The sequence below is a fragment of the Microtus ochrogaster genome, chromosome 19, assembly GCF_000317375.1.
Source record: "Microtus ochrogaster isolate Prairie Vole_2 chromosome 19, MicOch1.0, whole genome shotgun sequence".
NCBI lineage: Eukaryota > Metazoa > Chordata > Mammalia > Rodentia > Cricetidae > Microtus > Microtus ochrogaster.
The window spans coordinates 8,317,759-8,331,318 of record NC_022021.1 but is presented as its reverse complement, the minus strand read 5'-3'; the positions used below and the strand labels follow the sequence as shown (position 1 = coordinate 8,331,318).

Here is a 13,560-nt window from a genome sequence, read left to right as displayed (position 1 = left end):
AAAAAGAAACAACAGCAAAACACAAAAGCCCTGGAATCTAAAAATAAAAGCATGATCAGGAAAAAATTTAGAAGCCATGAAAGACCATGACATTAACCTGGCAGAGGAAGCCAAAGAAACCACCAAGGATATAAACAGACTAAAAGAATACACAAGTGGCCCAAACCCCAGATGTGTAGATAAGCACAGAGCACAGGAGCAGATGAGAAACTACGTCAACAGGTCAACAGGTGAAGGAAGCTCCCCAAGGCAAGAGAAAGCTCGCTTCAAGCAGGTAGTCCTGCTAAATACTGGCTATGGTTAGATTTCATTTGGTGCAATCTTGTGACAGGATTTTAAGAAAATCCTAAATATTTCAAAGAAAAATCTCATTTGGGAACAAAGGAGATTCAGACTGTGACTTTCAGCCCACAGTGTTGGCAGAGCAAGAACAAGGCCTTGAGACTTCAAATCTGCATGTTTATTTTATCTAAACTTACAAAAAAGATATCAACAAAAAGTAAGCTATTTGAGACTTTCTAGAACTTGGAATATTGGCTACTATGTTGCCTACACAAGAAAAGTACTTGAGACAAAGATAAAAAAAAAAAGAAAATGGTACTTAAGAAAAAGAATAAGAAATCATAGTAATTGAGAGAGAGGAAATAAAAAAGGCCAGAGCGAAATAAGAAGTATTTTGGATACAGATGCTCAGAAGATTCCCCTTCAACAGACAAGTCTATATCTCAGAATTTGATATACATGCTCATGTATATTTATGCTCTACATGTGTGCAGAATTCATATAATTTTAACATGCATCTCAACCCCCTCGCTAGCCCAAAGCCCCACACTACACGAGAGATCATTAGAGCAACAGAAATGCTAGAGGCTTTGTCAAGGTTGAGTTTTCAAAACCGGAGGGAGAGAAGACAAGTTCAGAAATTAACAAAGAATCCCTTCAGATGTTGTAGCAAGATGTCAGACATTGCTAGAGACAGCCGATAATCTTCAGCTTAGAGTTGTAAGTCTTTCCGAGAAGTTACTCCAAGGCAGCTTCTGGCAATCAAGGCTGGAGGTGGATGGAGGCAGTCAAGGCTCAGGAAGCCTTCCCTCCCCGCCAGTCTGTAGTTGCTGTGACTGCTCTGTAGTTCCTATCACAAAGGCCACTACTTCTGCAATTATAAAACGCATTGTGCTGTGTGTCACTCTTATTAAAAATGACTCGAACAGAACCCAGGTTATCAGAGTGTGTCTAAGTCATCTCTGCATGGAACCATTGCTGATTATTTTCTCCTCCTTGGGCATCTCTCAAACCACCTGGCATGAAGATGGAGTTGCCATGAACACAACAGAGAAGCCATGCAGTGAAGCCTTCTTTGCCAACTCCAGTGGATTAAAACACGGAAGAATCCTGCTATAGCATGGTGGGTCGCAGTATTCTAGGCATCCTCGCATTCTCATTAGGGTGCCTTTAGGGATCTGCTGACACAAATTCCATAAAGCAAAGGCACATTATGTGCATGCACAAGAAACGGCCAGTCAGCTTGGCGTGGTGTTAACTTGGAAGCACTGATGAGGTCTTTTAGGAAGACAGTTCATCAGACGACATTTACGAATCTTCTTCCTCCTCTTCCCCCGTCCCCACTAGTCTGGTTATCTAGGTTAACCAGGGCCTTACAGATGCTAACCACATGCTCAGCCACCATGCCCCACCTCCAAGTTTTGCAGCTTTTGTTTGAGGACAAAGGCACTGAACTTTGCTCTATATCTTGACATCAAAATAATCAGGTGTCATCTGGCTAAGGCGCTTCAAGTGTAAAATGCAGCCAAATGTTTAAAATTATGTTGTTAATTAATTATGCAGGTAGGCATGATGGTACATTTCTATAATCCGACCTTTGAGGGAGGCTGAGGCAGTCTGAGGATGAGTTCCAGACCAACCCTGGCATCTCAAAGTTAAAGCAACAGGGAGCTGGGGAACTGCACTTGCTTTGCTTGTTTATGGCCCAAATTTCAATTCCTAGCACCAACACACACACAAAGACACACAGCAATACACAAACACAGACACAGACATTCAGAGACAAACAGATACACACACAAACAATCAAACATATACAGACACAGACATACACAGAGAGTCACACAAACAGGCACACACACATACACACACAGAGAGTCACACAAACAGGCACACACAGACACAGACACAGACACAGACACAGACACAGACACAGACACAGACACACACACACACACACACACACACACACACACTTCCACACAGCTAGGTACAGAAAAAGCACAAACCCAAATAAAGAGACCAGTGCCATTGTTCTGGCTGCCACTCAGAACTGAATCACCTTTAACAAGTTGGCTAACTTCTGTGTGAGCGAAATTTCCTCATTCTTAAACAGGAGAGTCACTCTGTAAAACCAAACCAAACCAAACCAAACCAAGCAAAGCCCTCTAAGGCTTGATCTCAAGTCCACAGTTTTATGAACATGGGTTTTACACGAACACAGCATGAAGCCCACTACATTAGTTCCAAACCTAAACTCCAGAGCACTGCTGCTTTAACCTGGACAAATCACTACTCTGAGTAGGAGCAGACTGGTCATCTGTGGAAAATGTTACAAGAAACAAAAGGATTTAATGTTATATTCTTATGTTACCATAAATATTAAGGTACTTGTACATTATTGAGTTATTCAAAAAATAAACTGTAAGTAACTGTAGGAAACACGAAAGGCTAAAGACTTTCAATGACTATCAGAGGTAACTTTAAAGCTGTTAGGGAAAGCTTATTATGTATGAGAGCTGGTAATAAAGTTTGGCATCCAGTTTCAACAATATCTATATTTTCCACTCAGTTAAAAACTACATCTTAAATTTTAATTTTTTACAATGACCCAATTAATGTAAAAAATGTTGTCCTATACTAAGTTATAGGAGGCAAAATTAAACCCATCCAATGGAGACTGATTTGTAGAATTCTACTGCCTACTCTTGCTTACTTGAAGTTCCCTGCTGATCTCTTCAGAGCTCTCCTCCTTACCCGCGTTAGGCTGTGGAGATTCTCCACCTTGCCCTGTGTTAGATTCTGTCCCTAAGGACCATCATGGCTGTGGATGCTTCTGGAAATTCCAACCATAGCCCAGACTGCTTCTTAAGTTACTTTTTATCAAAACCATTTGTCCTCCTTCTATCTTCCCTTCAGGACTGCCTGACTTGGACAGCGATGAACAGCAACAAAGGGCGACACCCGCAGGCTGCTCACCTTTCTCCACTGCTGCTTTTTTCTCGGCCTATGCTTCCTATAGAGAACAGGGAACTGCTCTTCTCGGTAGTTCCTCTCCGTAGACAGGAAGAACTTGCCTAGTCAGAGCACATTCTGGACACGTTCTGGTCTCTGTTTCACAGTTCTCTTTCACAGATGAAGGAAGACACGGAGAAGGCAGGCCACTGTCCTCAGGTCACTATCAGCAGGCTGGCCGACGTCAGGCAAGAGGCAAATACAAGCTTTTCTACTCAGGGCGAGAGGGTTTTGAGCCAACCTGAGTACTTCACAACATGGTAACGTTTCTGTCCTTAAGAAAGCCGGACATGATTTCAGGAATGCTTGGATTGAATTTTACTATGCTTCTACTATTAGGCTAGTTAGTGGTTGCAAATATCTTTTTAGTTTAGTTTCTTTTAACTTTCCTATAAGCAAAGTCAGCCTGTTTCCCATAGAATGGTCTAAAAGGAGCTGGTCCAAGTCCAATCACAAATCTGCTTTTCTAGAGAAGCTGAGCAGACACTGAGGGAAAAGAAGGCTCATTACCCAGCCACTGATGCCGCAAGTCACATGGAAAGTGTTTTCTGACAAAGGGATTTGTTGTTAGCTCTCCTTCATGACCACCATGTCTATGTATTTGAGTTTGGCTGAATGCAATCAACAGATCTGAGGGAATCCTCCATTTCAATCTTTGTCCTAGACCAAGAGCCTTTCGTCAACCATGGTCTCTTACCATCTCATATCTTAGTCATTTTTTTTTTGCCTAAAATAACTTCTTGCAGCAAAGTAGGATGTGTAGAAAATAATCAAGAGCTTGTAATTTCATATTAAATCAACAAGATGAATACTGAATAATGATTCTCAAGTTTTTCAGATGTTAAAAGGTATTGGAGATTTAGGGAATTCTAGAACAAATGTTAGCACGTTTGTCTGGTTTATGTTCAACTGTAGTAAAAATGGAAATTGTATTCTTTAGCTTTCTTCTCAGACAGAGGCTACAGTTATGTGATTAAGACCAAATCAACCGATATTTTTAGGAGTGGCAGCTGACTAATCTTCCTAATCCCCCCTCCCATCCCATAACCCATATATAGGTCAACACAGCGACAGAAACTATCTGGAGAAAAGAAATGATTACTTCTTTGAACCAGTTTCTACAATCAAGAACACTTCCAGGAGATTTTGAGAGATTATTTTTAATGAGATCTTGATATTTTGAGTTAGTGTGCTACATGTTTTCTCAGTGACAGAAAATGGAATGGCCTCTCTCCAGATCACAATGCCTGGGCTTTTGCAAGGAAATGCTTGGGGCTTAAATATTAAATTCTCAAATAAAACATTAGTTCCTTGTCTTACAACAAGATCCTTTGACATCAGGTACCTTAAAAAAATCAAGAATGAGACAGGTAAGAAAACTTCCCATCTTACTGATGGGGTCACAGAGGCTGGGTGTGGAAGGATGGGGTCACAGAGGCTGGGTGTGGAAGGATGGGGTCACAGAGGCTGGGTGTGGAAGGATGGGGTCACAGAGGCTGGGTGTGGAAGGATGGGAGTACAGAGGTTAACGTATGGAACGGCTGGGTAAGTAACAGTCATAGGGCACAGGATCTTAAACAAGAAATAAGGATGTTCCTTAGCATTCCATTGCCCAGTGTAGTGAGCACAGACTGATGTGCCTTTCAAAAGTGCTGAGGGAATGAAAGTGAAATATTCCCACCACAAAAAACATCAAGTACTTGAAGTCACACCAAGTCAATTATTATCATACTGTACCATTATTACATGCTATACTCCTAAGTCAGAATATTACTTTTTACCCAATGACCTTGTATAGTTAGTTACAAGTTCTCAGTTCACAACCAGTAACAAGTGTGGCCAGGTGTGGTAACACAATTCTGCAGATTGAGAGGTCTGTGCATTTGAGAGGCTGAGGCAGGAAGATGGTGAGCTTTAGGCCAGCTTGGGGCTACACTGTGAGACCATGAAATACACGAAAAAATGACAAACAACTGAATGTATTTCAGATAAAAGGATAATAATAATAATAACTCCAAAGATTTGTTAGTTTTAGTTTTGTTTGTCCCTTGCAGCAGTAGGGATCAAACCCAGGGCTTTGTATATATGAGGCAAATACTATATGTAAACAAAATGCACATGCAAATGCCACAGGGCTGATTAGGTATGCTTTCTACCAAAGAAGTTAAAAACATATGTCCACGTAAAGACCCACACATGGATGTTTTGTTTTTAGAAACTTTATTCATAATTTTTGAATCTCAGAAGCAATTCAGATGTCTTTTAGTGTGGAAATGGTAAGCAAATATACACTGTGGTAATCTAGAGAATGGAGCATCATCCAATACGGAAAAGAAATCAACTGTCAAGCCCTAGAAAACCCAGAGGAAGCTTCAATGTGGATTATCAAGAGAAGGAAGACTATGGGGCAAAAGGGACTCAAAAGATACTCCAAGAAAAAACAAAACTATAGACGTAGAGTAAAACGATCCACAAGAACCAGCAGCTGAGGAGAGGGAAGAACGAATAAACAGGGCACAGAGGATCTTCAGGAAGGTGACTCTGTCCAAACCAAAATGAGTCTTCATGTAAACCATGAACTCTGGCCGATGATGCTGCAGCAAGGTAGCTCCATCTGTTGGACCACTCTGCTAGCGACCCTGACACTAGGGCAGACTCTGCACACACAAGGCAGGAACCTCTGGAAATTACCTATCCTTTCTTCTTAGTTTTAAATTATCTATCCTTTCTTCTTAGTTTTCTGTGAACTTAAAACTACCTCAGCTAAATTATAAAACCTTTTTCTTTTAAACAAAACTAAACTAAAACAGAGTTTAAGTTCCTCTCCATCACACCCTCCTGAACATAGTATCTTCAGGGAACTACAGGCAGGGGATCCATCTGGACCCACATCACGAGACTTTGATTCAAGTAAATGTATTAAATTCACATTTCCCACAAAAAGGGAGCAGTGAGGTGTCTCATGTTTGCTACACAACTAAACACACCAGAGACCTTCCTGAGGCAAGATTCCTGAAGCCACTAAAGAAAGAGGGATTTGCTCCTTTAGTTAAACACCTTCTATCATATGGTCTTTAGTGTGGGCACTGAGAACTGAGGAGATGCACACATCAGAGATGCTTTCTTTCTGTCCATGAAGGATGCATTCTATTCTGTGCATTCTTCAGTTTGTGTCCAGTATTTGCAGAGTCAAACTAAACTGAATGAACAAATTGGCTCTCTGCTCAAAGCAAACATATGAAATACTATTAAGCACCGAGCGTCCATTACCTTTTAACTCTATCTCAAGACAAACACCCCATGCCATCCTGAATACGGGTCCTCCCAGCACTAGGTACCACAGGGGGAGATGTGGGCAGCACACCATCGCATTATTCACTAGGGGCCAGTTACTGTAAACAGCTCCATCCATAAACATTCTATTGGCATAAACAGAAACAATGTTGAGAGGAGAGGACAACTGTTTTGCTTTTCTCAAATGACCTTCTAACCACACTAATAACTCACTGCTTTTCTCAAATTTAATTACCCAATCTGAACTGAATAAAGCTTATACTAGTACTCATATATCAGGAAGACAAGCAATAGCTCTGACCACAGTGATGGCCTAGATGCTTGGGAACAGGCATCTCACTGATGAGCACACACATCCTAATATACTGACTTAAATACATCACTTAGAACCAAATAAAGATGTTGGTCAAAAGATTACTTAAAAAGAAGATCTGCTAATGACTCAGGACTACATTCATGTGACCTTATAATAGTCAAGAGAAAAGATGCCCAATCATCAGTGTACTGCAGTTTTCCCTCCGTCTCCTCCCTATGGCATACTGCACGAGCCACAGCAGACATGCCATTGGTAACTACGGACCACACGAATTTAAACGCAATGTTCCAGATGTCCAATAAAACACAAAAACAAGCAGCTTAAAGACTGGAGCCAAACCTTATGCAAACATTTCACTCAGTTTAGCTACAGTCTATTTCTCAATGGATACAAAAAGGATTTTTGAGTAACAATGATGTAATTTGAATAATCACTTTTACTGGAAGAATTGCAATGCATATTAAATAAAGATTACAACCACGTAATTCTCTAATTTGAGGCTGTTCTGACATGAATTTTTAAAATGTCAGTGCTTAGGTACCACCTCAGAGATTCCGGTTAGACATCATAAAGACTGGGCTTAGAGAGCAGCATTTTAAACACGTAGCTAGTTACGAATCACAGTAGAGACCCATCCTGTATCAGAGCAAACTTGATTAGACACATGATCCTTCAATTTGGATTCTGCTGTCTGGGCAGCCAACCAAAAAGGATGAAGAGGAAGCAGCCATTGGATTATAATGGGAGACTGGCAGACGTGAGGGAGGACGGCATTCTCCAAAGACTTTTGTAAATAAGCACAGTGTGTACTTGGGGGAAGGGACTAAATCTCCCCAGCATCAAAAACAACAAAAAATCTACCAGATGATGGCACTTCATATAAGGGACACTAAATAATAGAAATGAACACGTTCCTCCAGCAATCTGGAGGGCACAGAGAAATCTACCAGATGGGTATTTCTTGTTCTAACTCAGCATTAAACACGAGGACAAACTTCACACACTGCTCCTAACTGGCATGGCCTCATTGGAGAACTTGAAAGATGACGTTCTTTACAACTGAACAATTCTACTCCTCAGAGTAGACTCGAAGGGGAAAACACTTCTGCACAGCACATGATGTGTAAGTCAGTGTCATGGGCACCCAGAAGCTACTTTTGCTCAAAGACATCAATTCATCATTGGCCTCATAAGGTAAGCAGGATGAAAGGATGAAAGCCTGGCGTCTCTGTTGCATTCTGTATCTAAGCAACTGACACTCCCCATCAAGTGACAAGAGGCTCCAGGGAAGCTACCACAGCAATGACTTATGACACAGAGGCCAAAGTGCAGAGCAGAGGTGATCATCACCTGCGACCTAGACCACACTATGACCAAGACCACTTCATCATGCAAACCTTCCCCTTGTCTCAATCTGTCTTCTTTTTAAACCTACGCTCATGTCTGTATGCAGAAGACGGACTTGGGGATCACAGGGCCCTTTATCTGCTTCTTTCCTTCCTCTGCCTTTTGCTGTTGTATTGGGATGGTTGGCTGAGCTCAGGCCACTGGGGCTTGTGAGCCAGAGGTTAGGCCCCAGTGCTCAAGAAACACAAGTACCAATACTGTTTACATCTGTAAGAAATTGAAATCAGCTAACTGCCTGCCAAGGAGCATGCAGCACAAGTGTACAACACAGCATAGTAACTGGTATAGTAGCATATATACCCACACAGTTGCATTTATAAATATAACAAGGGGAGAGAGCCACTCATAGATGAGTATGGAACAGTTCTCATAAAATTCAAAACTATACCAAATGTTGTTAGTTACTATTTCAAGGAACGTCTCCACAGCAAATGTAGAGAAAGGCACCGGATGAACAGACCACAACAGGCTGGATGTCGTAACAAGGACGTTCTTGTTTCCCTTACGTTCCAGTATACCATTAGATAGTTGTCGCAGTCACTTTACAATCAAATGGCTGAGCATAACAGGCCTCCAGTCTTTACTAGTCATCCAGTCTGGACACCCGTCATTTATTCCACTGCTTCCCTTGTCGAGATTCTGCTCACAGAATCCCCATGTGCTTAAAAGATTCCTGCGTCCGTGTTCCTCCTGTAACCTGGGGACAGAGCTAAAGATCTGAATGGATTTAGGTTTGGTGTTTGGGCCAGAAGACATCATAGCCTGTGTTTCCACCCTGTACCAGATGTTGGACTATGACCTAGATCCCTAGGTACCTTAAGGGCGATGCTGTAATCCACATTCTCCTTTCTTGCTAATAGGTCACAGAGTTTCAGTAAGAAAAACTTCCCCTCAAGTCAAGAGAGTTACTTCATTTTTCTCCAAAGTAACTCAACATTATTTTTGGTTTAGGTATCATGTGACTCATTCCAACAACCTCCCAAAGTGATCAATACATTCATGAATTGTTTTTTTAGGATTATAGATAGTTGGACATAATCTCTCTTCTGAAAACCACTAAAACATGTGCAAACCTACACTCACAAACAAAAATAGAACCAACCAGTCCCTCCTTAGGCCTCTGGCACCCTCTTCTTGGCCACTCTTCTCCAACGGCACCTCACTGCGGACTCACTCCACAGCCCCGTTCACTGGAGCGTGGGCCTGACACCTCTAGTGTTGCTAGTGATGCTGCTCTGCTAGGAACAGAAGGGAGTTTTCAGCCTCCATCTTGCTGTCTTTCAGCACCACTGACTGTCTCTCTTGCCCCCTAAGACTCCATAAAGAAAAAGCTAGGCATGATGATACAAGCCCGTAGCCCCAGCACTTGGGAGTTAGCCAGTGAGCATCTTGGGACTTGCTGATCAGTCAGCTTAGCTTAGTTAGCAAACCCCAGGTCCCACTGAAAGATCCTGTCTCAAAGAAACAAGATGGACAGCTCCTGATTCTGGAAGAACATCCATGTTAACCTCTGGCTTCCATATGCTTGTGTACATACATACATACATCTTCCCTCCCTTCCTCCCTCCTCCCATCCCTCCCACTCTCTCCTCTCTCACCTCCAGACTACAGTGTTCTGTTTCAGCAGTAGCAAACTGTCCATACCAGATGTACATACCACTGTTATCCCTGACAACTCATCTCACCTCCAACACTGTATGCATCTCTCACTGAGACCTGATTTACTTCAGGCTCTCCTGGAGGGCCTCCTACAGTTCCTTCTCTCACTGTGCCATTAACATGATGCCTGAACATGCCACTGTGTCTGAAGCCCTTGCTTTCTCCCTTGACTAGAGAATCCATCCTTTAGTGAGACCTTCAAAAGTCAAAAGAAAGACTGTTTCAATGTGCAGATTTTCAGGTATTTCAGTATCTGCCCAAGTTCATTAATATTGGTGATGGGCTAAATTCTGGGATGATTCAAGGATCAAGTGTCTAACTATGAAGTTGGACAGTAATAGACACACTACATAGAGAACGTGGTTATTATATAGTGTTATGTTTACATATATTGTATTTACTTAAATATTATAGCACAAGAGATACAGACCATTCAGGAACTGACAAATCAGGAGAAATGTAACAGATCAAGCATAAATTCCTTTTAGTAAAACCAGGATAGTCTATTCATATTGCTAAGAAAGCATGAAATTAAGTTTACATATTGATGTTAGTAAGCCCTGGCCAGGTACATGCAATGTTTGAGAGCAGAAATAAATGTAAATTAAACAATCTTGCTTGGTACTTCCACCTCAACAATGGAAGGGTTGGGTTTCTGCTTCCCATGCTGGAGGGCACCATAACTTCTTTTCTCCATTTAAATGATTTTTTCTTCAGAGCCTTTTAGCTAAGTCTGAGTGTAGATACTAATTTCCTCTCTAAGATTTTGTTTAAAAGACTCATTTAAAAGTCTTGAAAAAAAAAACTTGCTGCAGAAAAATGACACTCTAGGCCTCTTCCATGTTGACATCTGAGATGACAAATGATGTATGTCCCTGAGCCCTGGGAGTTTTAAGTGCAAACCCACTCATCCAAACATGTACATGTACATAAAAAGAGAGCTGGTATGGTGATGTGGCCCAGGCTTACACTACCAAACACATTCAAAGAGAATGAACATTTACCTTGTGAAAACAGCATCCACGATCCCAATCGTTGCTTCCTCTGCAGGAACGTAGGAACCGATCTGAGCCATAATAGCAACCAGGGCAACCTGCTTTATGTAGGAGCTCTTTCCACCCATGTTTGGGCCAGTGATTATCATTACTCTCTCAGAGTCCTGCTGGAAACAAACAAACATGAAATTTCACTTTTGTACCAGAAGGGGATTAGAATGGTTGTTTTTAATTTGTGAAGTGCAGGCTGACATAGGGTCTCACTATATAACCTGGGCTAGCCTTTAGCTCACTGTGTAGACCAGACTGGCTTCATATTTAAATCTCCTACCTCCACTTGCCAAGAACTGGAATTAGAGGTATCTTCTACCATCTTGACTCGGAAGAGTTTTCATTTTGTTTTGATTTTCATGTGGTATCTACAATTCATCCCACAAAAGGGGCTTCATTAGGCAAAGCATTCCATGTGGAATACTTATACATGTCATTGAATTAATCCATTTTTCCATTCCTACAACAAAATGCCTGGGACTGGGTAATTTGTTAAAGAAAGAGTTTCATTAAGGTCAGCGTTCTAGATATTCGACAGCATAGTGTTGACTTGTTCTCAGGCCTGGTAAAGGTTTCACAGTGGATGACAAAATGGTGGGAATACAATCCAGTGGTATTCACTTTGCAGACAGAAAGAAGTTGTGAGAAGCCAATTTCCCCTTTTTTATAAAAACTCATTCTCATAAAAAAAAACAATCCATTCCAGAAGACCAGCATTAATCTTTTCTTAGGGCAGTACCCCCATGACTTCATTATCTTCCATTTGGCTCCATCTCATTGGGGGTAGGGATAATGATGACAAAAGATACACAGATGGCCAGCAAGAATATGAAAAGGTGAGCAATTTCAATAAGGAAAATGACATGCAGAAGAGATACTTCACATGTATAGGATAATAATCAGCAGGAAAGAAAGAAAAGGAAGAAAGCCAGTCATGGTCATCGATGTCAAATTTTGGCAAAGATGAGAAAGGGGCTGGAAATTTATTCTGCTGTGGGAGAAAACCCTGTATACCATTTTGAAAAGCTGCAGTAATATCTGCTAAAGCTAAAAATAAGACATAGCCAAACAGTCCTGCTCCCGTACACACATTAATGGAAATGAGTGTGCTATACAGCGAAAGACACGGAAAAGACTGTTGGCAGCAGTGCCTCTGATAGTCAGAGCCGGAGTATGTCACGTCTCCCCATCCCGGAACACATAAACGGTAGAGACATCAAATGTGTGCAGATGTAGGAGAAGGCCAACAGTGCAAAAGAAAGTCTGGTAGCCAAGGACCGGGCTAGTGAGCCAACAGAGACATAGCTGTCCTTAAACAATGGCAGGAAAATGGTTGGCTAGATGAAAATGAGTAACATCTCAAATCTTATGAAACCTATTCTAGGTAGATTGAAGAATAAACTGTGAAAAGCAAAACTCACCACACTTTAAAAAGAAACATAGGAGGAAAGGCGGGAAATGAGTTACTTAGTGAAAATAAAACAATTCTGTATATGATGTGCATCAAAACATAAGTAAAAGACTGCTTAGAACCCATTCTCTTTGGAGGGACACCATGCTCAGCCTAGATACAGTGGAGAAGGCCTGGGTCCTGCCTCAAACAATGTGCTAGACTTTGTTGACTCCCCATGGGAAGCCTTACTCTCTCTGAGGAGTGGGTGGGGAGTGGTATTGAGGGAAGGTGGAAGGAGTGGGAGGAGGAAGGGAGTGGGAACTGGGATTGATATATAAAATGAAAAAGATTTTCTAAATAAATTAATAATAAAATAAGATAATAAAAAATACTGTTCATAGCTGCCTCAAATTGTTTATCAACAGATAAACTATGATACAACTGCACAGAGACAGCATGACAAGGAAGAACACAAAGATATAAAAAGCAGCGTTTATATAACTCCTCCCTCTTAACAACACGGAAATAGTGGGGGACAGGCAAAGGATACAAACAGGTTATTTGTAGGCAAAGAAACAGAAGATCTAAAAGCATATTAGCAGGAAAGTGTAATCAGAAGCATTGTCCAGGAGCGCTACAAGCTACTCCCAACATCTACGTGAAAGAATCGCTGGCAAATAGCCAGAGAAAGTGAAATCTGTACACTGTAGTGACCGCAGTTCTCCTGTGCTCACTGTAGCAAGATTCACAACAGTCAAGAAATGGAAACAAGCCATCAACATCAGAGGACATATCAACAGATGAAAGGCAAAGGAATAATATCCCATTGTATGATAGTATTATGATACCTACATACAATAGAATATTATTCAGTCATAAAATAGATGATAAATTCTGTTATTTGCAGCCAAATGGATGAAACCAAAGGCTACTGATAAGTTAAATAAGCCAGGCACACAAATCAAATTCATATGTAAAATATAAAACTCCTGAACACATTCAGGAGGGGATGGACCAGAAGCTGAGGGGGCAAAGGGATAAAGGGGAGAAGTTATGCTCTAAACTGCTGGCACACTGGAGTAAGAAGCTCTGTGCACTGCACAGCAGGCTGACCCCAGACACTGCAGTCACACTGGAGTAAGAAGCTC

The 13,560-nt window shown here is 41.4% G+C and overlaps 1 protein-coding gene across 2 annotated transcripts in view; it reads right to left on the bottom strand.

The window, feature by feature from the left end:
• Msh3 (mutS homolog 3) overlaps positions 1-13,560 on the bottom strand; it is a 162,556-nt gene that overhangs the window by 11,713 nt on the left and 137,283 nt on the right. Inside the window, exon 20 of one of the 2 annotated variants that reach the window (XM_005356505.3) lies at positions 10,978-11,135. In XM_005356505.3, the coding sequence (XP_005356562.1) occupies positions 10,978-11,135 (158 nt within the window). The remainder of the gene's footprint in view (positions 1-10,977; positions 11,136-13,560) is intronic. The other variant, XM_005356506.3, reaches the window with a different exon arrangement.